The sequence below is a fragment of the Lampris incognitus genome, chromosome 4 (assembly GCF_029633865.1).
Source record: "Lampris incognitus isolate fLamInc1 chromosome 4, fLamInc1.hap2, whole genome shotgun sequence".
NCBI lineage: Eukaryota > Metazoa > Chordata > Actinopteri > Lampriformes > Lampridae > Lampris > Lampris incognitus.
The window spans coordinates 28,797,450-28,823,571 of record NC_079214.1 but is presented as its reverse complement, the minus strand read 5'-3'; the positions used below and the strand labels follow the sequence as shown (position 1 = coordinate 28,823,571).

Here is a 26,122-nt window from a genome sequence, read left to right as displayed (position 1 = left end):
TACGTCCGAATTGAAACTGAAAAATTCAAACTGAGCGGAATGAAAAAGAGGGCAATCCCATTGGTTTGCTGTCGTGACGTCACCATAATGCACCTGATTGGACAACTCATTTGGAGACTGGTTCATATCGTCCCGCGGGCTTCCGGAGGGAGTGTTGAAGGAAGGCGTGGATGTGTACATAGATACTCCGCAATGGCAAACTGAAAAAAAAACCTCTTTTGAGGCAACGGCTGAAAAAAATGGAGAACTTCAGATTTGAAATAATTATACAACTGTTTTAATCCAAATGGTTGTTTTATTTGCAATGAAATTGGGTAATGTTTTAAAAGTTGTATGACTGGGTGAAGAATCTGTCCGACAGATATCTCACCCAGGCGGAGAGGGAAAGACATCCTTGCTTAGGGGCTGAATTTTGCTGTCACGGCCGAGGCAGATCCCACTAGCGAAACTGATCACAGCCACGGAATCGGCGATCTGTAAAAACAACATCGCGGACCCGATTCACAGAGGATTTGGAAATGTTTGCAATCACATCATGTGTGACGAGGGAACGATCATGCCTGAACTGAGGCGCGTGGGGGGTGGTTACAAACATTCCCAAATCCTCTGTGAATAGTACACATGGCCATTGTAACTCTAGTTAATGGTCACGGCCATATATGAAACTGATAGTTGGTTTCGGGCAACACAGTACCGAAAGGCAACAATTTGTACACTCTTGAGTAAAATTAACACTCAGGAAGTTAAATGAACACTCAGGATTTTACTGTTGTTTATAAGGGTGGGGATACTTGCAATCAGTTGAGACTGAAGATGTCACTTAGATAAGTGATGAAACGTTTTGCTCAGTAAATGTTGTGTCCAGATGAACTAATTCAATTGTCTGTGATTTTCTTACCTGTATTATTGAGAATGCATAGACATATTTGCACACAGGTCTTATTGCCACTGTTTGTTTTATAAAAAAGAAAAATCAGTAGGGATGGTGTGAACATCCCACCTTCAAAAATACAAACAACTGTGGCCATAGGCCTATTTAACTATGAAAGCTTTTCTTATACATAGTGTGTGTGTGTGTGTGTGTATATATATATATATATTTAACTATGAAAGCTTTTCTTACACATAGTGTGTGTAAAAGTCCTTTGAAAGCTTTTGAACTTAGCTCTGGGCCCTAAGGGAATGGAAACAGGGATGGCAATTATACAAAGGGCTTGTTATTGTCAGTTTGTTTAATAACAGGGATATGGCATCCTTTGACCCCCCCCCCTCAAATGGACCCCGCTTACAGCCCCACACAATATGTCAAATCAGCCAAAGGACAACCTCTCTGGAAAGATGGCACCAGCATCACAATGCCATCATGCAACTGTTATTTTAAAGTGATTGTATAGATTATATAAACAGAATTAATTTAATGTAAAATGTGACTTATTAAACCAAGACCTCTAATTGTGGACACGGTTTTTGATGATAAGCAGGGAAATTATAGTGATTTTAATTGTGAATTATGCATGCAAACAGTCTATAGCCATCTTTATATCAGTTGCGATACATCCGGTGAATGTGTTCTGAAATCGAGTGCTGTACACTTGAACCTCTCATAGCCTTTGTAGCAAGTATACATCAAGTACAAAGATTTAGACTGTCATGGTGCTCACAAAAGAAAATCAGCAAAATTTGTGTTTAAACATTTTACTTCTGGGGCCTTTGCCTTTTAGGCTACATTTTAAAATGGGTGGAAAGAAAATTTGAACATACAGTGACAGTTTTTGTATTCATGATCTTCCCCACATCCGTCTTTTTTGTTTGTTTTGAACAAAATTCTGATTAACTTTTGATAATCCCAGAAAGCCCAATATGTCAAATACACAAGACTTTGTAATGAATGAAAGCAGTCTACACAACAAACCAAGCATCATGTCAGCAGTTTATTGAGTTCCACCGACATGGTACAGGAAGAATCAGAGGCTCAGAATTTGTTTTGCATTCCATTGGAGTACCATTCATGCCTGATAACTGACACATTACCAGGCAACTACAAAAACAACCGACAACACTGAACAACGTATTAAATTCTGTTTTTAGGATGGATTTACAATGGATAAATACCTGGGTCTCAATATTTTTAACTCATGTGGCACAGAATTGATCTTTCATTGTCATTTAAATAGCAGGGAGAAAAATCCCATATCAAGGACCCCCATGCTCCCCATCTAATCAGAAATTAAAAAGATCAAATCTGTGCAATAAATGGTTCAGATATTTTTTAGTTCATGTAAATCAGCCTAAAATCTTCCCTTTCACTGTGACTTTTCTCTGCTAAAGAAATCTTGCACAAGATGAATGTTATCAAAGTTTTTTTTGGTGACCTGGAGAAAGCTTTGGGGTAGGCACCCACCAGATGCATTTTTGCAGGCAACATTGTGAGCTGGTCATCATAGTGTTGCTGTTTGGGCACAAGCTATTAATGAAAACTGCTTGTTTTCAGAGCTCAGCAGCCCACTAGCTCATGCTATACTTGAAAGTGCATCAATAGTAAATAAAAAAGAGAGAAGAAAAGCATTGAAAAAGAAAACAGCATTGGGTACAGCAGTAACGTCAGCTCCTTGGTCAGAGGCATGGTGAAAAGAAAGAAGGCCAGCTGGCCGGCTCACAAGAGGGGGATCAATCTATATGATGAATGACATCATTTAACATCAAAATAATTTAAAATAAATAACCAAAAATGATGATTGAAAGTTAACAGTAACTTGTGCCATTGTAAAAATGCCTTTTTACAGTACACATTTGAAACTTAACACATTTTCTCCAGATCTCTACTCCACTTTCTAAACAAGGAAACAATGGAAAAAAAATAATTTGGACAACCTGGGGGCAGCATGCTTCAAACCACTGCACCATAAACATCGGACTCGAGTCAAATCTACAAGAGTAAATGCAACAGGCAGCAGACTATTTATGGACCTGGCTTTCCAAAAGTACTTCAGTAGTAAGGGCCTTGATACAAAGGTAGCAGTTTGAGAAAATGTAAATGGGCACTTTAGCCATAATTTCTGGGGAAGAAAAAATGTCAATCATGCTTCCTTTCTGCCAAAGGAAACATTTACTCAATGGTTAATCATATAAATCATGGTCTTTTGATCATGTCAGTCAATTTGGCTTATAACAATGTAAAGACGATCTTATAAGGGAGAGAGGTAATGAAAGAAGCCTGCATTCTCTGACTCCAAGCAAATATCAAATCTGTCTTTCTTTTTAACTTTAAATAGAAAAACATGTGAGCGCACTCTCTTGACAAAGAGGCATCAAAAGCTACAATGTTTTGCCTTTTTTTCCTCACAGCAAAAGAACTCTGACCCTTTATCTCTGGTCAGGTCATAAAGCAAGTTATTTGTTAAAAGGATTTACAGCTTATTCCTTGTCAGTCAAACCTCGGATCCCTCTGGTCAAAAGCCATACTTGGGATGGGGGGTTAAAACCCGAAAACATGCAATCTCGCTTACAGTTCCCTAAAACAGGCAAAACGGAAATGTAAGATGAACAAAACAATCCAGTAGCATATTTATGATTAGGTAATTGCATTCTTCTCTCCTTTGCTACAGAGTGCATAATGCATGGTCATAGTAATTTGTTCAGTTTTAAGAACAGTTGATAAAACCAGAACTATTCCTAGACACTGGACATTTTCCACTGTAGGCATACAGTTGGTGTGCCTTCTTTAAATATCACTGCAAGATGCATTCACTGCAAATAAACAATAATGCCCTCCATAATATAACCATTGTAAGATGTTTAATTCTCAAAAACAGCTGGTATAGAATCTGAGGTTATAGGACAACAGCACTGGAGGAAGGTTATGGAGCTAAAATGGCTGCAATTAAAAAATGGCCAAACAAGTCTGTTTATGGGTTGGATTAGAACCACAGAACATGGTGAATGATTCTTGACTGAGCAGGAAATAAACACTGGCAAAAACACAACAGCTTGGAAAATGTCTTTATGCGTGCTCAATAATCCATGTAAGGAACTCACAGAAAGTTGAATCAGTTCATCTGGACATGTTTATTGAGAGAAACGTTTCATCACTTTTCAGTCCATTGAGACTGAAAAGATCACTTTTCAGTCTCAATGGACTGCAGGTATCCCCACCCTTATAAACAATACAGTGGCATCACGACCGCAACTGCGATCGGTTTAATGGTCATATCAAGTTGCATAAATCATTGGTTTCGGTTGTTATGCCAGTGTTGTTTAAAAGGGTGGGGATACCTGCAGTCAGTTAAAACTGAAGAAGTCACTTAGATGAGTGATAAAACATTACTCCCAATAAATGTTGTGTCCAGATGAACTGATTCAACTTTCTGTGAGCTTGGAAAATGGTTTTACATCTTTGCCATCAGTTGAAAGCCTTGTTACACCAAAAGTCAATTCTGCAGGAATTGGGGGAAGAAAATTGTTTGATCCCACTAAGGTTGGTGCATTTCTGAATCTGTATAAGATTTTGATTATCTTCACAGGCTGTAGTCATGGAATTTGCTGAGCACAAAAATGATCATATTTCCAATAAAGGGGGGGGGGGCAATAAAAAAAACAAAGCAAAACGGGTCAAAGAAGGTTGAATCGGTTCATCTGGATACAACATGATTCAACCTTCTTTGATTTCCTTACCTGGATTATTGAGCATGCATCAAGACAAGGCAAAATGGGGTGAAGACAGTCATGCAACAACAGAGATGTTGAAATCAGCCTTAGATTAGATTGGACAACCTTAGATTTTTACTTCTGCAGGACAACTTAGAAGCCTTTGAAATGATGACATCCGTTATAGTACAAAGGTAAACTCAAAACCTCTTTTTTTTTTATTAAAAAAAAAGACCCTCGTTCTTCTGTTTTTTAGCAAAGATCAGACAGGAAGTAGACAGCTGCAGATGAAAAATTACATCATCCTTATCACCATCTTGACCGTGATGAGGGTAGACAGTCAGAAATAGAATTGGAGCAAACAAAGAATACCTGACAAAATAAATATGGAGAAATGGAGGGGGACAACGATAGTTTAGAAAAAAAGAGGTATAAAGATGCATGCCGTGCAGTTGCAAGTTTTTCTTCTTTTGTTGCTTTGAGAGGCCCCTTATTCCAGTGCCTCTTTCTTCATTACTCCTCATTTCACTTATTCATTACTTTTGCTCCTCAATCTCCCGTTTGACCTCCTCAACATAATGGTGATCCTTCCCATGGGCAATCTCCATGATGGCCAGTGCCTGCAGAGGGAAAAGTTGTTATTTTTCCAATTCAAAGGCTCTTCACTCTTTCTTAGCAACCATTTTTCAGAATGCTATCGAATCAAATGGTGCCTGTCTAATAGCTTCAGATATCTAAATATGGGGACACAGCAATTTCGGGCGGCTGCTTGGTAATGAGGACCCGGTATCCACCACAAGACTTCAACAAGCCTTTTATCTGAACTCATATTCTTGAACTTATTAGCTGAGCTCTTTACATTATCACAATACACCTAAACTTGATTTGGCTAACTTGTTCTACAGATTGTAGGTTCAGCTTTCATAGTTAGCTGCAAGTTTACTTTACATGTTTAGAGCATCTTCCCTCCCCTTCTTTAGAGACCTCACTAGAATCCTTTCGAGCATTTAGCAGTTTTTTTTAATCCAACACAAATTTCTGTCGGCTGCCTTACCTTCTTCAGAGCCTTTACACCCTGTGTCTTCCTCTCCAGCCCTAAGTACAGTCGTCCCAGTTTCAGATACATGGATGCCACATTCAGAGAGTACGCTGGGTAGTGTACGCTGCAGAGGTAACCAAATAATTACTGATGGTGAATGAAGTCAGAAAAGGTATGACTGTGGCATGCATCAACAAAGACTGTATGGTTTGCAGTGATTCATTAGAAAACTACAGAGGAGATAAAATTGAGTGATTATATAAATGAAAACCCTCACTCTTACGAACTGCCTGTCTGTTCTATCTTATTTGCATGGCTGGATGGTTAGTCAACTGGCTGGTTGATATGGTTGTAATCCGACAGTTTACTGTGACTCTGTAACTGGCCAACCTTAACTGCACTGCTGCACTAGTGACTGAATTATTGATTTACCTCAGAGCCAAGTGACCATAGAATAACCACCACCTGGTCTGCCTATCTGCATGCCTTACAACTGATACGGCTGCATGATTTGTCTGTCTCATATGTTGTTTACAATTGGTTGACTATCAGTATTTTGGATCTTTTTTTAATCACTGTAAATTTAAAAGTGTCGCATCAGATTGTATTGCGCCTCACCAATTTACCCATACCCATCTGATTGCTATGCCCAACTGATTTGCCTGCTTCCTACTGAATATCTGACTCACTACCTGCTTAAACCTCTACCTATATTGTTACGCATGAAAGATCAACCTACCTGTATGGCTGAATGATTTTCTCTCCATAACGCATTGCTCCATCCCAATCCTGCATGTATAGGCAGACACCCATGGCCTGATACATCATGTGCAGCATGTAGACGTTGGTATCAGCAAAAATAGTTCCCATCTTCTCCTGGCTCAGTTCACAGATCTCCAGCAGCTCGCTGGGGGGTACTGAGAAGTCAAGAAATAATGACACAAAGGACTGAAGGGGGAGAAAAAGTGACGCAAAAGAGCAACAAAATGACTGGAGAGAGGGAAACAAGGTTGTGGGTTTGAGAGACGGGCAGATAAGAAAAACAATGATGGAGAAAGAATATTGAGGAAAGAAAGATAAGGGGAGCTCAAGATCTTGGAATATCAAGATCTTCCCACTCCGGCAGGAGAGCCGGGATGGAAAGACAGGGAGGAGAAGGAAGATTTGCAAGGATATTCTTGTAGTGCTTGGCTCTCCTGAACTCCTCAATGACATTCTTGGCATAATGGACCATGGATCTGATTTCCTCTGGCTCGGGTGGTGAACTAAGCTTCTTCCTAATTGCCATCTTAGCCTTGTCCTGAAGAGACAAAAAGGGAAAAAGACAGCAGGTAACATACTGTATACACAGCCAATATAAGATGCTTTGACGTTTACCACTATGTTGTAGAGGATGAATGTATAGTAAGCATTCCAAAAACAGCTGACATGTTCATTTCCATTGTAGTGTTAAATTTTCTTTGTGCACAATAAAAGTCAAACTTCTGCTAACTAGATTATGGTATGTGTTGCATGGCAGCACGAGCATGAGCATCCAATTAGGGGCATTAAAAACAATTGGGACTCTGGTGATTTGCAAGGTACAATTCTATATAGATTAGAATGGTGTACTTATATCCAAACAGTAAGGGCTGATAAACATTTACTGGAGTAAGAAATATCAATGCACTTTAGTATTGCAATTCTATCTTTCAAAATATCTTTATGCATGCTCAATAATCCAGGTAAGGAAATCACAGAAAGTTGAATCAGTTCATCTGGACACAACATTTATTGAGAGAACCGTTTCATCACTCATCTAAGTGACCTCTTCAGTCTCAACTGATTGCAGGTATCCCCACCCTTATAAACAGTACAGTGGCATAACTACCGAAAACAACAATCAGTTTCATATGCAAACTGCCGTGACCATTAACTAGAGTTACAATGACCATGTGTACTATTCACAGAGGATTGGGGAATAGCTGCAATCACAGCATTGTAAGAGGTAAATCTGTATTGTTTACCTAAATTACATAAACAGGATGTGCCATTACAGCCTACTGTTAGTATGATTAACTCAGTGACTGATAACATCTAAGTTTCTAGCATCTATTCTTAACCTGTTGGTAGACAGTAATGACCATCACATTCAGAACACTATGGATTTTGTGGATAAGGTGAGGAACATCATTATGAAGGGAGGATGAAACAATGGTCTCTTATGATGTTATGTCTCTCTTCATGTGCGTTCCTTTTGATGAAGCAGTGGAGGTGGTTCATCTGAAATTACAGGACGACCCCACCCTTAGCAATAGGACCACCCTTAACACTGACCAAGTGTGTTTGCTCCTGACGCTGTCTTCAGTCCACATACTTCACATACAGGGGGCAGTACTGTAGGCAGAGACATGGGTGTGCTATGGGTTCCCCAGTTTCACCTATAGTGGCCAACTTGTATATGGAGGAAGTGGAAAAGAGGGCTCTGATATCCTATCCAGGGACACCACCTAGCCGTTGTGTGTCCGTGAATGTTCTCATTCATCCAAGTCATGGTTATCCAAAGGAACTGAATCAAGTGCAACTGGACTTGGTATATATCCGTGAAGACGTTTTGCCTCTCATCCAAGAGGCGTTGGTTTCGATTTGTGGTTGACACCTGAGTTAAAATTAAATCTCAGGACGTACCACATTTCACTGTCCACATTAACTCGTTGGACAACCATATCAAGTTGACCAGGGAGGATGTGAAAAATGACAGGTTAGCCTTCTTAGACTGTGAAATGTCAATTGGTGATGGGGGACATTTTATTGTTGATATTTACTGTAAACCAACACATACTGATCAGTACTTAAGGTTTGACTCTCATCATCCACTGGAGTACAAACTAGGAGTCATCAGGATGCTGTACCACCGAGCTGACAATGTCCCCACCGACACAGTGGACGGAAAAGGGGAGAAATCCCACATTAAACAAGTCAAGTCGATTCTATTTGTATAGCCCAATATCACCAATTACAAATTTGCCTCAAGGGGCTTTACGGAAACACAACATCCTGTCTTTAGACCCTCGCATCAGATAAGGAACAACTCCCTTAAAAAAAGCTTTTAACAGGGAGAAAAAATAGCTAGAAACCTCATGGAGAGCAACACAGGAGGGATCTCTCTCTCACAAGATGGACAACGTGCAATGGATGTTGTGTTTACACAATTTACAGAATACAACATTGAAAGAGGATAACAGAATTATAATGGAATTATACAATTCAAAACAGGCCCTGGTTAAGTGTGGTAATCCTAACTGAGTGTTTGTCAAAGCCAGGAAGATACCCAAACAGTGCACCAGCCGATCGAACAAAGGAGGACAACAGCTGCCTAAGTGTACACCAGTGGTGATTCCGTATGTGCCAGTACTGGAACAGTTGAGATGTGTATTTTCCAAACACCGCATCTCAGTTGCTTCAAATCCCAAAACACAATGTGCCAGAAATTAGTCTACCCCAAGCATGGGGTCCCCCGGCACAAACAGAGCAATATAGTGTGCACTGTTAAGTGCCAGGAGGATTGCCGTGACTTGTACATTGGGGAAACTAAACAGACACTGGCAAAGACAATGGCACAACACAAACGAGCTAACGTATCAGGCCAGGACTCCTCAGTCTACACCCATCTAAAGGCCAGCGGTCACTCTTTCAAGGATGAGGATGTGCACATCCTTGATAGGGAGGAACACTGGTTTGAACGGGGAGTCAAAGAGGCCATCTATGTGAAGATGGAACAACCATCACTGAGCCGGGGGGGGGGGGGGCAAAGTCAAGTCAAGTCAATTTTATTTGTATAGCCCAACAAAAAATTTGCCTCTGTGGCTTTACAGCAACACAACATCCTGTCTTAAACCCTCTCATTGAATAAGGAACAACTCCCTAAAAAAAAAACCTTGAACAGGGAGAAAAAAATAGGAAGAAACCTAAGAGTAAGAGTTAAGAGTACATCTGTCACCATCTTAAAATGCTGTGATTGCAACTATTCCCCAATCCTCTGTGAACAGTACAAATGGCCATTGCAAAACTAGTTAATGGTTACCGCAAATTGAATATGAAACCGATTGTTGTTTTCAGTCGTTATGCCATTGTATTGTTTATAAGGGTGGGGATACCGCAATGGGATCAAACAATTTTCTTCCCTCAATTCCTGCAGAGTTGTCTTTTGGTGTAACAGGGCTTTCAACTGATGGCAACGATGTAAAACAATTTTCTAAGTTCACAGCAAGTTGAATCAGTTCATCTGGACAACCGAAACCAATTATTTCATATGCAAACTGGTATGACCATTAAACCAGTCGTTGGTTTCGGTTGTTATGCCACTGTATTGTACAAGTTATGCTTATTTCATAATTTAGTAATTGTCAACTATTTGCATCTACTTAGTTACATGAGCTTCGGTTCATACACACTAACGCCCAGTGTCTCAGTAAAAGAGTTTGAAGTGATGCGCAGAAGATGCTGGTCGGGGGTTTTTTCTGGGGGATTTTTTTCCCCATTTTTATCCCCCAACTGTACCCATCCAATTACCCAACTCTTATGAGCCATGCTGATCCCCCTCTCACCCCCTCTGACGATCTGGGGAGGGCTGCAGACTGCCACATGCATCCTCCAATACATGTGGAGTCACCAGCCACTTCTTAACACCTGACTGAGGAGTTTCGCCAGGGGGACGTAGCGCGTGGGAGGATCACGCTATTCCCCCCAGTTCCCCCTCCCCCCTGAACAGGCGCCCCGACCAACCAGAGGAGGCGCTAGTGCAGCGACCAGGACACATACCCACATCCAGCTTCCCACACACAGACATGGCCAATTGTGTCTGTAAGGATGCCCGACCAAGGTGGCAGTAACACGGGGTTTCAAACCTGCGTTCCTGTGTTAGTAAGCGACAGAATAGACCGCCACACCACCCGGATGCCTCGATGCTGATCGGTTTTAACCTGAATGAATTATATTACTGTTAAGTAAGTAAGGGAAACCTGTGCAAACTCCTAAGATGCTGTAGAATTTTTCACATACAGAAATCCAGCGTACCTTTGATTTGGTAGTGCATTCCTTACACTGGCAGGTGAAGAAGTAGGAGTCTACCAACCTCTCGTTCCTGTCCTCTGTTGGGTAAAGCAGGTCTATGTAGCTGTTAAAGATCTAAAAAGAGAGGCAGCAAGAGATGGGGGGAGGGAAGGCCGGTACAAGAGAGATTCAAGATGACAGCAAGACGGAGATCTATATAAACATTTGTAACATTTTCTGCTTGCGCCTAATGCTACAGTGCCCATCATGCTACAGTGCCCATCAACAGTGATTTTACATCCCTCCTAAAAACACTCTGTAACTATTTGAACCTCCTAAGAAGGCATGCCAAGTGGAAAAATACCCATTGTTTCTACACAGGTATTACAGTCAGGTATTTCCTTACCTCTTCTCCAGGGTTTATTTCTTGTACAGCCCTGACCTCGGCCACTGTGCCTTTATAGGTGACTATGACATTGGGACTACAGCTGTGGTTCATCAATGCTACGCTGCAGTACACGGAGGGAAGTTGGGAAGGAGATAAAAAAAAAAGACAGAATTCGCACAGTAAATTCAAGTAAGACATTACTGGAAACACGGCAACGTTTGTATCAATGTGACAGTATCTAAGAGTAAGAGAGAGAGTTGAAATTATGTTTAGCAGAAATAAGACAAAAGGAACAAACAGCTCAATAACTTAGTATACAACTGAACTGGTAATTTTGTTTCGAAATAGTAGTGGGCAAGAGAGAGAAAGGACAGAGAAGAGAGGGTGGTTGAGGGTGGAGGTATATAGTAAAAGTGTGGAAGGGAAGAGGGGTAAGAGAACAAGAAGAAACAAGTAATCTTTTTTATCCCAAAACATTGGCATAAAACACTGTTTTTGTCATTTCAGTCAATTAAAACAAATTGAGATAATCCCAATATAACTAGATAGATGTTGCGAGTTGTCCACATTTGTGTGTTTTGAGTCTTCATACAACACTAATAGTACAGATATTTTATTGACGATACTGATGTCATCGCACTGGCTTCTTACTCTGGAAAAACAGCTGATCCCAGATGGGAGAGTTCCTCATCCTCTATGGTAAAGCCATTGCAGTTGACCTGGACACAGACAGAAAGGGATTGAGAGCGAAGGAGAGAGAGAATGGAGCAACATATGGGGAGAGATAAAGAGATGTAGAGAAAGGTAAGAATGGAGCCAGGGGGTTATGAGTAAAATCAAACATCAATTATATATGGTAATGTGACTTGAACTGCTGCTTTTACTGCCCCTGCCCCCATTTTACTTCCCCTCACCTACCATAAGGTCAAGTCAAGTCAATTTTATTTGTATAGCCCGATATCACCAATTACAAATTTGCCTCAGTGGGCTTTACAGCAACACAAAATCCGGTCTTTAGACCCTCTCATCAGATAAGGAATAAGTCCCTAAAAAAACCTTTAACAGGGAGAAAACCTCAGGGAGAGCAACAGAGGAGGGATCTCTCTCCCAAGATGGACAACATGCAATGGATGTTTGTGTTTACACAATTTACAGAATACAACATTGAAAGAGGATAAACAGAATTATAATGGAATTATACAATTTATGAGGAATATCATCTGCAGGATGCCAAGCCATGTTCAGATGCCACCAGAACAGCCCAGGACCCAAGCCACGTGACCAGCATCACCGTGTAAAAAAAAAAAAGTCTAAATATAATCATATACACACCACCTGTACCAATAGTCCCACTCATCAGATAGAGATGGTCAGAGTCAAATCCACCCATCCATCGACTGACCCACTCCTTTGTTTCCCCTACATTTTCTTCTATGAATTGGGTAATCAAGGAACAAATAAACTTGTCATTCACAATCATGGCTCAGATCGCAGCCCAATGGATCTATGTACAGGAGATTGAAATGTGAGCCAGTGACAGCAGACCCGAGAGGGAGAAAAGGCCACAATGTTTACAGACAAGATCAGACTAAATACAATTTAATTCTACATAGTTTGACAGACATGCTCCACTGGGTCTGTAGAAAGACTTTGGTTTCCACACATGTGCTACTGTGTGTAAATGCTGACAAGTGCAGGACAGCTGGGGAGCCAGAGAAAGAGACAGTGAGAGAGGTTGATAGAGAATGAGAGTAACAAAGATGTGTGCAAACATATGCGGGGTATGCAAATTAAATTGTGTGTATGTGTTGTATAAATGCAAACATGCATACGTATAAACACCTATTTCTGAACATGTGTGTGTATGTGCTGCGACACAGCAAAATGCCCCTCTAAGTTCTTGTAAGCTAAGAAAAATGGAACAGCTTGTCTCGGTGCAGGGCCAAGCTCAGCCCCACTCATTTGCTGCTAACCAATCACAGGTCACAAACAGACCACACCCTATCCCTAATCCTTCCAGAAATAGCAGTATTCCATCCAAGAACTAAAACTATCCCAAACAAAATACCACAGAAGTTAAATAAAATAAAAAGATAAAATAAAGCATAAATGTGGTATGTGTCTTCCTCAAGCTCGGGTCCTCTACCAGAGGCCTGGGAGTTTCAGGGTTCTGCAGTATCTTATCTGCTTATCTGTTCCTAGGACTGCACTGGACAGAGACCTCAGACGTTGTCCCTGGAATTTGCTGGAGCCACTCTCCAAGTTTGGGGGTCACAGCCTGTAGTGCTCCTATTACCACTGGGACTACTGTGGATTTCACCGTCCACATCCGATCTAGTTCCTCCTTCAGCCCTTGGTATTTCTCTAGCTTTTCATGCTCTTGCTTCCTGATGTTGCCATCACTCGGGATTGCTACATCGATCACTACTGCTGTCTTCTGTTTCTTGTTGCCCACCACAATGTCTGGTTGGTTAGCCAGCACCTGCTTGTCAGTCTGGAACTTGAAGTCCCACAGGATCTTAGCTCTGTCATTCTAAACCATCATTGGTGGGTCTCCCATTTTGTCTTGGGGACTTCCAGTCTGTATTCAATACAGATGTTCCTGTACACTATCCCAACCACTTGGTTATGTCTTTCAGTGCACGCTTTCCCAGCTAGCATCTTACACCCCGCTACTAGGTGCTGGACTGTCTCAGGGGCATCTTTGCACAGCCCACAAGCAATTTCTTTTATGAAAACTAATAGTGTTTTAACAGTTTCCAGTCTGGATTTAGAGCACTTCATAGTACCAAGACAGCTCTAGTTAAGGTCACTAATGATCTACTGCTAACTGCAGACAGAGGTGGCTGCTCGGTTTTAGTTCTTTCAGACTAAAGAGCTGCCTTTCACACAGTCGATCACAACATCCTCTTACATCGCTTAGAGACTTGAGTTGGCATCAAGGGCTCGGCTCTTAGCTTATGACGCTCTCACCTCACCAACAGAACTCTTTTTGTTGTTCTGGGGGATTCTACTTCCTTGATGGCTTAGTTGAGTTGTGGTGTCCCTCAAGGCTCAGTTCTTGGGCCCCTTCTCTTTTCTATATACATGCTGCCCCTTGGACAGGTCATCAAAAATCGCAATGTGCTATACCATTTTTATGCTGACGACACTCAGTTATACATGCCACTAAAACCCATAGACCCTAGCACCCTAGCAAATCTCACAACTTGCCTCTCAGGCATTAAATCATGTCCGAAAGTTTCTTCAAATTTAATGATAGTAAGTTTGAGGTCATTCTGTTCTGTCCCCCAAATTTCATCAGCCCTTTTGTTAGTAATCTTGGTGATCTGTCAGATACTCTTAAGCAGGTTGCTATGAATCTTGGGAGTAATATTCGATGCTAACCTCAGTTTTGATAATCAAGTCAAACATGTTGTTCAAGTCAAGCTCTCTCCAGCTCAAGCTAATCTCCAAAATAGGTCATTTTTATCAATTGCCGATCTGCAAAAAGTTGTACATGCTTCTTTTTTTTAATCTATTCTCGGCTTGACTATTGTAATGCACTTTATTCTGGTATCAGCAAGGGCTCCCTCCACTGTCTGCAGTTGGTACAAAATGCTGCTGCTCGGCTCATTACCGGCACAAAGAGGCATAACCATATCACTCCTGTGCTTGCCTCCCTACTCTGGCTCCCTGTTAGATTTCGAATTGATTTTAAATTTCTATTGCTCACTTTTAAGGCTTTAAATGGTCTTGCTCCTACATACATTTCTGATTCATTGACCTGGTATACACCCTCTCAACCATTAAGATCTGCAGATGGAGCTCTGCTGATTACTCCTAGGTCTCGCTTTGTTACAAAGGGTGACTGAGCTTCTGCTGTTAGAGCCCCCACACTATGGAACTCTCTCCCTGTCTAACTAAGACAAACCAAATCTAGCTTCTTTTAAATCTCGTCTCAAAACTTTTCTTATTATGAAAGCTTTTACAAATGTTTGATATTTGTTTTTACTTATCTATTCATACCGTTTCATTTTTACTCTTCTTATTTGGTCTTACTCTTATTTTTGCCTTGTCTGGTTTTATTTCTTTGTAAAGCACTTTGTAACATTGTTTTAGAAAAGTGCTATAAAGTTATTAATTATTATTATTATTACTCAACACTCACCATAAACCCCCTACAACAGCAATAATAATAATCTTATACAAACGACACCAACCGTTTAATGCTTCTTTGGACAGTGATCTCTACAACTGTGATGTCTCGTATATATTGTATAACACTGTAGCACAACACCATTTTTGAGGTCTTGCTGTCCTTGTGCCATGTGCCAGCATGCACTCGGTTATCAAAGGTGATTGATACATCTTCACCAGTGTCGCCCAATTGTGAAATTTTTTCCCAATAATTGCAAGGGAATTTATTTGGTGATTACCTTTTGATTTTGGGCTATACAAATAAACTTGACTTGGTGAATTAAGCTATTCTGATAGTAAGGGTCTCAGCAGAACTTATTTTTATTCTCAGGGTTCTTGGTGCAACACAAAGAGTTTTTTGGAGCCCCAAGCTAATCAACAGCCCACTCTCCTGGAACTGAAACACATGTGCCCCCATTAGCCTGGAATCAAATCCTGCTAATATTTTCTCTCCCTCATCCTCTGCACTTTCAATCTGTCTAAATACAAAAAACTATAAAAAAGACGAGTCCCCACTTTGTGTTTAAAATAGGATTCAAATGGTCCAACATGGATTAGTTAATTAGTTTTATTGATGCAAAGAGCTGAGCAACAGCGTGGATCTCAATAATGTTTCTATAGCCGAAGGCCCATCGAGAACCTTCATTTGCTAATAGTTAAACAATGGGGTTCAGTACTTCCACTGCGAAGCCTTCAAGCTTTTCTGTGGTTCTACAAAATCATGTTACAGGTGTTGCCAGGGGTCCTGACAACATTGCTGAGCTTCTAAGAAACCCTCAGTGGTTTTTACAGAGAACCTTTACTACTTCTCACTGAATATTCAATTCTTGCACAGCAAAGCATAAACCAGTTTTACCTGTGCAAAGAGCTCAGTGAGAGTTTGGTCATCGGGGAGGTCTATGATGTGTTTGGAATAGAAATGATGCAGTGCCGCTATGTCTCCTTGATTCATCTCTTCTTTCTCACTGTCCAACTTATCCAGGTCTGACAAAGGGAAGAGGACAGAAGACCAAGATAGGGGAAAGAGAGATTGAGGCAGAAAGAATAAAGAATACAAAGTGACACAGCGAGAGAGAAAAGAGAGGGATATAGGGGGACAGAGGTAAAACAAAGAGAGGAGAAAAAAATGTAATTTTGGTGACACCAAGAGAGTGGGGGGTGGGGCAAAGGACATGGACAAAAAAAAAGGCAACAAGATACAGTCAAGGGTAGCAAGACGACCCCATGGTTAGTCAGACCACCGCTTGACCAGAAGGTTACAGTATCAGTCCCCATCAATAGCCAAACTATACAGTATACACAGATGAAGTGTCCTTAAGGAGGCAAGTTACCTCCTACCTATTCACCTATCTATTCATTCTACATAAGCACATCAGTTAAACAATGAAAATGTAAAAATTTTATGGAAAGAAGCAATGGATAGGAATTCCACCATTCTCTCTTTTCAAAACAAAATGGATGGGCAGCAATAAAGGCATCGGGATAATGTATTGAGGTAATGTCAATACAGCTAACAATCAATTTTAGTAGTGTACTGAAACATAAATCTAAAACATTATACCCACAATGGGGCTTGAATTTCAGGGAGAGAAATCGCCAATTAAAATGTAAAATGTTAAATTATCCCTTTAAGATAATGCAAACAATATGATGGCAAACAATCATTAAATGACAGTTTTAAAGCTGAGAAGATGATCTTTGTTACTGAAATGACAAGAGACCCAGGTGAGCATCCAAAATGACATTGATGGTCTCTCTTTTAAAAGATGATTTGAGGAGCCACATCAGTGAGGCCATGCTTCATGAGTACCTACAGTATGAGCAGTAATGACATCAGCAAATGTTACGTTTTTCTGGTTATGGGGTATGGGAATGGAAGGGAAATTCCAAAGAACAAAATTTCAAGTAAAAAGACATGAGTGACCATAATTGGGGCCTGACATAATAGATTTGACCTAAAATAACTGTGACACTTTTAGCATGTCATACTGATGCATATCTACTTTGTTTCCAACCTACCCTTTGGCACAGGGTTAGGTAAGTCAGTGTAAGTGTTAAGTACGACACTGGTATAGGTATAGGCCACATGTCAGTGTCAGTCATACAAACACACACTTGGAGGCATAGACCTGCCAGGGTGGGCAGCAGCTAGCTACTAGTTCTTGCTGTGTGCATGTGAGAAAAAGTTGTGAAGGGTTAATTCTGCATCATTTTCATATTCATAGGTCTGAGCTTGCAAGAACAGTTAAGAGTATGAGATAAGACCATATGAAGCTTCAACAACTTTAAAGTGTAATACTGATTTTTTGTTTAATGAGTTCTTGAATTAATATATGGTTGTACGATGGAGAAGATCGGTAGCAGCTTCCCTCTGTGTATCCAGAACTAAATATAGGACACCCGAGATGAAAATGCCATTCATATTCCTATTCCACAACAATGAACTGGACAAGGATGGGTTTTTTTTTTGGTTTTTTTTTTTGGTTTTTTTACCCCACTGAGGCCAGTGTAAAAAGGAGATTTACATTTCAAGATATTCACACCTGGGAGCCACTTAGTGCAACTAGTCCTCTACTGATGCCAAATGACAAGCTCCAGTGGAGTAACTGCAAGTTCTGGTTGCTAATTGCATAAGGGTATGTTGGAAGCAGATGCTGCAGGAGAGTGCATAAAATTACAGAACCCTCGGACTGTGAATTTAAAGCCTTGTGGCCCTCTAACATCGTAGAGTTAAAGTGAATGATAAGGACATAGCCAGGCCTCCAGTCTACAGCAGAAGTTATTAATATACACACTGTTACTCTTGCAGGGACACATGCCAAGTAGGGGGATGAGACACACACAAACACACATAGACAGACACACAGACTTACGTGATTCAAACTCTGTGAGCAGCAGCAGTCTTTCTGAAGGGGTGCGCTCTGTTGTGACTCTCTGCAACACAACAGACATGTTATGGACAAGTACACAGACACCTTCAAATTCTGTCAAAATTATAATGTATCAAAACAATAGACTCATTTGCACTTTTATAGCTATCTTTTAAGTAGTAGTAGCAGTAAGAAAACGATCAAATCCTTCAAGCTGTGCACCTATATTCTGTGTATCTAATGCTCATACAGTGACTGAGAAGAACGATGGCATTGCCTTTAGGAAATGCAATGTTCAAGGTAAAAGCACTGGGAAAAAATGTACCTAACAAACAGTTTTGGGGTTTTTTTTACATCAAGTTTAAAAAAGTGCAATCCAAGCACAGAAATTGAACTTGTTGCCAAGTAACCACTCCATTCTAGTGTATTAATCCCAAGTGAGAGCTTTAAAATCCTCTGGCTGGCTCAGGAGGGCAACACCTTAAGTTGCTTTGTTTGCTTTAACAAAAACACTTTCATTTCCCTCTATCGGATGGTATACAGTGTAAAGTTACAGGGAAACATGAGAGTGAAAGGGAGGGGTCAACACATGGCAGAGTGTTTTACTTAGGTCCAGTTAAAGCATTTTTTTCCCATTTCATATGCACACACACACACACACACACACACACACACACACACACACACACACACACACACACACACACACACACACACACACACACACACACACACACACACACACACACACACACACACACACACACACACAGAGCAAGCATCTTGTCCCGTTTAGCTGACACCCTTACATTTTCAGAGTTGTAGTTCCATTGTGTTTGAGACCAATGCATGTGTGTAACTTTATATAGTCTGGAAGGGGGTTGAACATCAGCTCAAAGTCAGGATGACTGACGAGAATTAACATGTTTTTCTAAATGAGATACTGTGAATCTAATCTTTTTGTTACCATTTCTCACAACTACTTCTCAGTGGCCTTCACATTTTTTTTTTTGTATGTTGTCAAAGCAAGTAGAAACATCTTTAGTGCCAGTTGTTTTTATTACTATAAAAAGCATTCTTACTTGTCTCATAATGATTCTTGCCACCAGTCTGACGGTCTCTGATGGACACCAGTTTTCCCCATAGGCACACATCGCTGAACATTCCAACTTGTGCATGGGCCAGTCACCTTTCTATATACAGACACAGAAATAGAAATAGAAAAGGAGTGATGAAGTTTATTTTCTTTAAGCAGGATTATTATACTAAACAAACCCCCCCCCCAAAAAAACAGTCAAGCCTGAAAAATACAAGGATGGATAGAGATATTAGTTGAGTGAAAATATCGGTAAAGCAATTTTATCATCCTCAAATGCCTTAATCACATTAAGTTGAATCAGTTCATCCGGACACATTTACTGACAGAAACATTTCATCACTCATCTAAGTGACCTCTTCAGTTTCAACTGAGTGCAGGTATCCCCACCCTTATAAACAATACAGTGCCATAATGACAGAAAACAACAATCAGTTTCATATGCAAATTGTCTTGACCATTAACTAGAGTTACAATGGCAATGTGTACTATTCACAGTGGATTGGAGAATGGATACAATCACAGCATTGTAAGACGGTAACAGATGTACCCCCGGTACAGTGATGGTCGTTCCATCTTCACACAGATGACCTCTTTGACTCCCCGTTCAAACCAGCGTTCCTCCCTATCAAGGATGTGCACATCCTCATCCTTGAAAGAGTGGCCACTGACCTGTAGATGGGTGTAGACTGAGGAGTCCTGGCCTGATGTGTTATCTTTTCTGTGTTGTACCATCCTCTTGGCCAGCGTCTGTTTAGTTTCTCCAATGTACAAGTCACGGCAACCCTCCTGGCACTTAAAAGTGTACACTATATTGCTCTGTTTATGCCGGGGAACCCGATCCTTGGGATGGAGCAATTTCTGGCGCAGCATGTTTCAGGGTTTGAAAGCGACTGAGACGCAATGTTGGGAAAATACTCAACTGTTCTGAAACTACTGCCACATACGGAATCACCACTGGTTTCTGCTTAGGCAGCTGTTGTCCTTCTCCTCTCTTTGATCAGCTGGTGCACTGTTTGGGCATCTTCCTGGCTTTGACAAACACCCAGTTAGGATAACCACACTTAACTAGGTCTTGTTTAATGTGGGATTTCTCCCCTTCCCCGGCCACTTTGTCGGTGGGGACATTGTCAGCTCGGTGGTACAGCATCCTGATGACTCCTACTTTGTACTCCAGTGGATGATGAGAGTCAAACCTTAAGTACTGATCAGTATATGTTGGTTTACTGTAAACATCAACAATAAAATGCCCCCCATCACCAATTGCAATTTCACAATATAAAAAGGCTAACCTGCCAGTTTTCACATCCTCCCTGGTGAACTTGATGTGGTTGTCCAACGACTTAATGTGGTCGGTGAAATGTGGTACATCCTGAGATTTAATTTTAACCCAGGTGTTGTCCACAAATCTGAAATGGCTAGGTGGATGGTGTCCCTGGATAGGATATCAGAGCCCTCTTATCAACTTCCTCCATATACAGGTTGGCCACTATAGGTGAAACTGGGGAACCCATAGCCCACCCATGCTTCTGCCTATAGTACTGCCCCCTGTATGTGAAGTATGTGGACTGAAGACAGCGTCAGGAACAGACACACTTGGTCAGTGTTAAGGGTGTTCCTATCGCTAAGGGTGGGGTCGTACTGTAATTTCATACGGACCTTCTCCACTGCTTCATCAACAGGAATGCACATGAAGAGAGACATAATGTCATAAGAGACCATTGTTTCATCCCCCTCCATAATGATGTTCCTCACCTTATCCACAAAATCCATAGTGTTCTAACCTGATGTTCATTACTGCCTATCAATGAGTTAAGAATATATGCTAGAAACTTAGATGTCATCAGTCACTGAGTTAATGATACTAACAGTAGGCTGTAATGGCACATCCTGTTTATGTAACTTATGTAAACAATACAGACTTACATCTTACAATGCTGTGATTGCAGCTATTCCCCAATCCTCTGTGAATAGTACACATGGTCATTGTAACTCTAGTTAATGGTGATGGCAATTTGCATATGAAACTGATCGTTGTTTTCGGTAGTTATGCAACTGTACTGTTTATAAGGGTGGGGATACCTGCAGTCACTTGAGACTGAAGAGGTCACTTAGATGAGTGATGAAACGGTTCTCTCAATAAACGTTGTGTCCAGATGAACTCATTCAACTTTCTGTGATTTTCTTACTTGGATTATTATTGAGCATGCATAAAGACATAAATGCCTTAAGTTATTATGAATATTCATATTTTATGGGCTTATACTTAGCCTAAAGCGTATTTATTACTTAAATTATTGACAACTGTATACAGTTAATGTCCGTGTAACTCATGTACATTTCTAAAATACACACTAATTCCCAATTTTACTGCAGTGCCCCATATGGGCTACACACTACACACAAAAGGAGGAAAAAACTAATTAATCAAAGCAGCAGATGCCTCAGCTTTCTCTTCCCTGTTTTATGGATGTTGCCTGCGACCCTGCTGTACTTACTTGCAATGTTTGGTCCAAAGAACCAAAGGAAGATTGGCAGGAAGATTGAAATAGGCTCTCAAACTACTCAAAAGCAAAGATGCCAGAAAGAACAATGTTTTGGTACCACCTGCATGTACAGGTGAATACACAAATGCACGTACATGCAGAAAACACAAATAACAGATGTATACACATACACCAAGACAGATGCATAATTACACATGCAGAAAAAAGAGATGTTGCACTCTCACCTGACAGTCGATATTGCAGTAGAAGGCCTGCTTACATTTGCCACACTTAGAAAGACCATCTTTTCTGCAGGGAGACAAAACATTAGTCCATGACAATTACACTATGCAGGGTAACAATCAACATTAGGTTAGAAAGTTAATTGCACACTGATTACTTCCTTAATTTCTATACATTATTTTATCCAGCACCTGTCCTAGTCATGCTTGGATGTGCGCTTTGCTTTTTTTTTGGCATTGTAAAATCAACATTAGTATGAATAGGATTCAAACCCACTACTTTATATAAAGCCTAAATGAGCCATCCCTCCTGTAAATGTTTTTCAGTTTGTAGATCCGAGTCTTGATTTAAAATGTGTAACTTTTTGTTTTAATTATTTTTAAGCAATTGTGTTTCATCTCTGCTATTTACTCATCTTTGTAGCTTTTTCCAATCTTCAGGCTTCTTAGGAGAAAAGTTTAATCTTTAGGTGTCTAAAGAGAGACACAGAAATCCTGCTAAACTCCTGCCAGAGGGTTTTTTGTTTTTGTTTTTTGCAGCCCCCACATCTATGATTTCAATTTCAAACTCCATACAGCTCTACAAATTTTTGCTACAATGTTCATGCAACTAGGGTCACTCTTTACAAAACTGATAACTGATACATCACCCAGATGCCTGATTGAATTAGAGAAGAAGTAAGACTGTGGTGAAACAAATAGTCCAAAATTGTTTCTTACTGTCAAGGGCTGAATATACATACACTCACACAGGGACCCCTGGCCTTCTCAGCTGCCGAGCCGCCCTCTTTTCACACACATGTCCATCTATAATTAGCACCTTAACCTTTCATTGCTCTTACTAGCACAACCATAGGGTGGATAGGACTGGTGTGTGTGTGACACAGAGAGAGAGTGGGAGAGAGAGAGAGAAGATAGAAGGTGGTAATAATAATAATCATCATCATCATCATTACATTTATATAGCGCTTTTCTAGACACCCAAAGCACTTCACAGTGAAGGGGGTAACTCACTTCAACCACCACCAATGTGTAGCATCCACCTGGGTGATGCACTGCAGCCATTTTGCGCCAGAATGCTCACCACACATCAGCTTGATGTGGAGAGGGAGGAATCATTGAGCCAATTACACAGGGGGATGATGATGTGGCCAGATGGCGAGAGCCAGGTTGGGAATTTTGCCTGGACACTTGGGAGCCCCCTACTCTCTGCAATAAGTGCCATGGGATCTTTAATGACCACAGTGAGTCAGGACCTCGGTTTAACATCTCATCCGAAGGTAGAAACACTTTATTAGCAGGGTACATTTTTACACAGACCCAGAATTTGTCCTCTGCATTTAACCCAGCCTAACTATTAGGAGCAGTGGGCAGTTATTTCTCCAGCGCCCGGGGACCAGCTCCAGATCTAGAGCCAGTACCTTGGTCAACGGCAATGACAGGAGTCTATCCCTAACATGCATGACTTCTGGTTTGGGAGGAAATCTACATGAATATGGGTATAACATGCAAACTCCACACAGGAAGGACCTGATGGCCCCTGGTGGATTTGGTAAAAAAGAACAAAATGGACAGAAATTATTCATGAAGCTGTGATTCAAAGTTAACTTACCCTTGTTGTATGTTAATGCGCATCATATCACAATGAAACGAGGAATTACGCTTGTTAGACAAATCTTAGATCATCCCTTAATGAACTACCAAGCGTCTGGTTGTTTTTCAAACCTTGCACCAATTTATTCCTTGTCGAAAATGATGACGACTAGATGGTCAGTTCATCTGACACTGTACCACTTCAAATCCATGCAGCAGTTTCGTACAGGTGAGGCATCTCACTGCATTGACCCATTTATCCCATAAACTGGGTAAGTACCAAACGTTTTCAGTTGGAACTACCAAGATAATAAGGTTGTTCACTGTTAAGGTAAAGAATTATTTCTCTCACTGCACCGATCACAAGACTAAGGCCACAGACGTTTAGACATATTATAAAGTAGCGTTACCTGGTGAAGCAATTTTCACAGTGTGCTCCTCTCTCGTTCACTGTCAACACGTAGGAGTAGGCAGGGCAGGCGAACACCAGTTCTCCCACAGCAAAGTGCTTGACAGCGCGAAGCCCTCTCCCTTTATCGGGGCTAAGGAACCTCTCAGTCCCTTCTATACCTTCGTTTTTCATTATTTATTTGAGTCTTTGTGTTTTTAACTGGGTAGCTGCTCACCACCACCTCCACGTACACGCTAAATACACGAGTCAGCTTCTGCACTATTTCTTCTTCGCAGATTTCTGCTTTTGTCTTGTTCGTGTCTACTCGTTTTTTTTCTGGATACGACAGTTCGCTCTACCGAGTCGTACTGACCTCTACTGGATAATAAAGTAACAGAGTGGAGCGTTCGCTACAAATGCGGGGTTACCAAACATCAAGAGGGTTAAAAAAAACCAGTATAAAATGTCTGAAAAACTGTGATGAGCCTTTTTGTCAGAGCAAATGTATTTTCAATTGCTGCCTTTTTGAGTCTACTGTATCATTTTTTTCCAAGTTGTAGATTATCTTTGTATTGTTGCCCAAAACTTAACAAAAACTTTCAGGACAACAGAAACTGAGATGGGATATTTAAAAGAAATATAGTATTGTATTGTGTCACAATACAATATGCTTTTATTATCAATTTTGCACACGTTTTCTTTGCATAGTTATAATGGTCAAACGTTCATCAGTTTGGTGTTAAATATTTTTACTCCATTCTTGGACATTTTCCAGATGTGCATGAACAAAACAGTGCTTTGTGAAATTTGAAAAAGATAGTTCATTTACAAGAGAATACCGTTTGATATTAAGTTGCATGCTGCAAGTCTCATTCACTAAAAGACATTTAGCAAAAATCACTCTTGTAGGAGCCTTCCCATCTGGTGAACACACTGAATATCAAAACCAAAAGAATCAACGATTACATTACTCTGCTTCTTTTTCTTTCTTTCTTTCTTTAACAGTTAAGCAGATGACCAGAGTATTACATCTTAGATTTGAGTGTGATTGGAGAGCCATAATTAATTTTTAGCAGCAGCATCTGGGATACATTCTGCATTTATAAAGTGTGACAGCGAATAACCTTTTAAGAACTTTGAGTCCATCATAACTCAGAATAGTTTTATTCCAACATTCATTACAACAGCACCCTCAAAACACATGTACGGTTCAAGCCAAGCTACAATAATATCACTTCCTGCATTAAAGGCCAGAGACTACATTTCACTTTTAGGCCAAATGGTTTATGTAAGGGGTGCCAATTATGAATAGGAAATTCACTACAAAAGTACTATTTGCATTCCCATTAGTTCAGGTTAAAAGGCACAAGACTATGACAATTTAGTTGAGAAAGCTGGATAATGATCCCAAGAGGGTTTTTTTTTTGTTGCAAGGTTTCCAAGATAGTGCTTCAGGCTTGTGATAATGTCAGTGCATGTCGGCATGTTTTGTGTATGCATGAGTATTCAGCTTATACCTGCACAATCAGCCACTGAAGAGGCCAAAAAGACTTCACACAATTTACTTTATATATAAATGCATTTATTTAAGTTAATCATTTGTCCTCATTCAAAGTTGAATTTCTGTTGTATCTATAAAACAGAACAGTTGGAAGCGCTGTACAGTCAGACAAAACTAGGAACTGCGGCTGAGTACATTGTGTAAATATGTACATACTGTACACACACTGTCGTAGGTTTATACAAACATATACACTTTTACAATGTGTTAAGCCCCCATAACACACCACCCACATCCTAATTTTAATAGCATTGTCATAGTTGTGCCACATTCCTCAATGACTACCCGTGAACACATATTCCATCAATATTGGATCATTTGAATCACTAATTTATAGTTTGTTGCCCATTATTTCTGGTGATGGCTCTTACATATTATGTGCATATAGCTGAAGTGGGGACAGGGTAAACCCCTTGGCTGTTGTGCCTCTACTCACATGTTAACCATTATGCAAGGAGGCATCCTTTGCTGCAAGAGTGAGATTAGGGTTCAAAGAATCCTGAGCCCCATGTCTTAACAAGGGCTTTTCACCTGCCAGAGAGGCCATCCTGTCACGCTTATCCACAGGAGGTGATTTTGAGGCAGGTTGAGAGGGAATGCCT

At 40.6% G+C, this 26,122-nt stretch overlaps 1 protein-coding gene across 1 annotated transcript; it reads right to left on the bottom strand.

The window, feature by feature from the left end:
• Positions 1-3,773: 3,773 nt before the first annotated feature.
• Positions 3,774-24,261, bottom strand: smyd2a (SET and MYND domain containing 2a). Its single transcript, XM_056278656.1, has 12 exons — positions 23,979-24,261; positions 21,979-22,042; positions 19,234-19,344; positions 18,155-18,215; positions 16,138-16,265; positions 11,754-11,821; positions 11,121-11,223; positions 10,739-10,849; positions 6,860-6,983; positions 6,423-6,597; positions 5,699-5,807; positions 3,774-5,264 (listed from the first exon to the last, which is right to left on the bottom strand). Exons 1-12 carry the CDS (start codon positions 24,149-24,151, stop codon positions 5,181-5,183), a joined length of 1,311 nt encoding a protein of 436 aa, XP_056134631.1. The 5' UTR covers positions 24,152-24,261; the 3' UTR covers positions 3,774-5,180.
• Positions 24,262-26,122: the final 1,861 nt, after the last annotated feature.

Coding starts and splice junctions, on each gene's coding strand:
- smyd2a (XM_056278656.1), bottom strand. CDS start 24,151: ATGAAAAACGAAGGTATAGAAGGGACTGAGAGGTTCCTTAGCCCCGAT. Junction 18,216..19,233: donor CAAGAATCATTATGAGACAA/GTAAGAATGCTT, acceptor GTTGTGTTGCAG/AGAGTCACAACAGAGCGCAC. Junction 6,598..6,859: donor GAGAGCCAAGCACTACAAGA/ATATCCTTGCAA, acceptor ACTTCTCAGTAC/CCCCCAGCGAGCTGCTGGAG.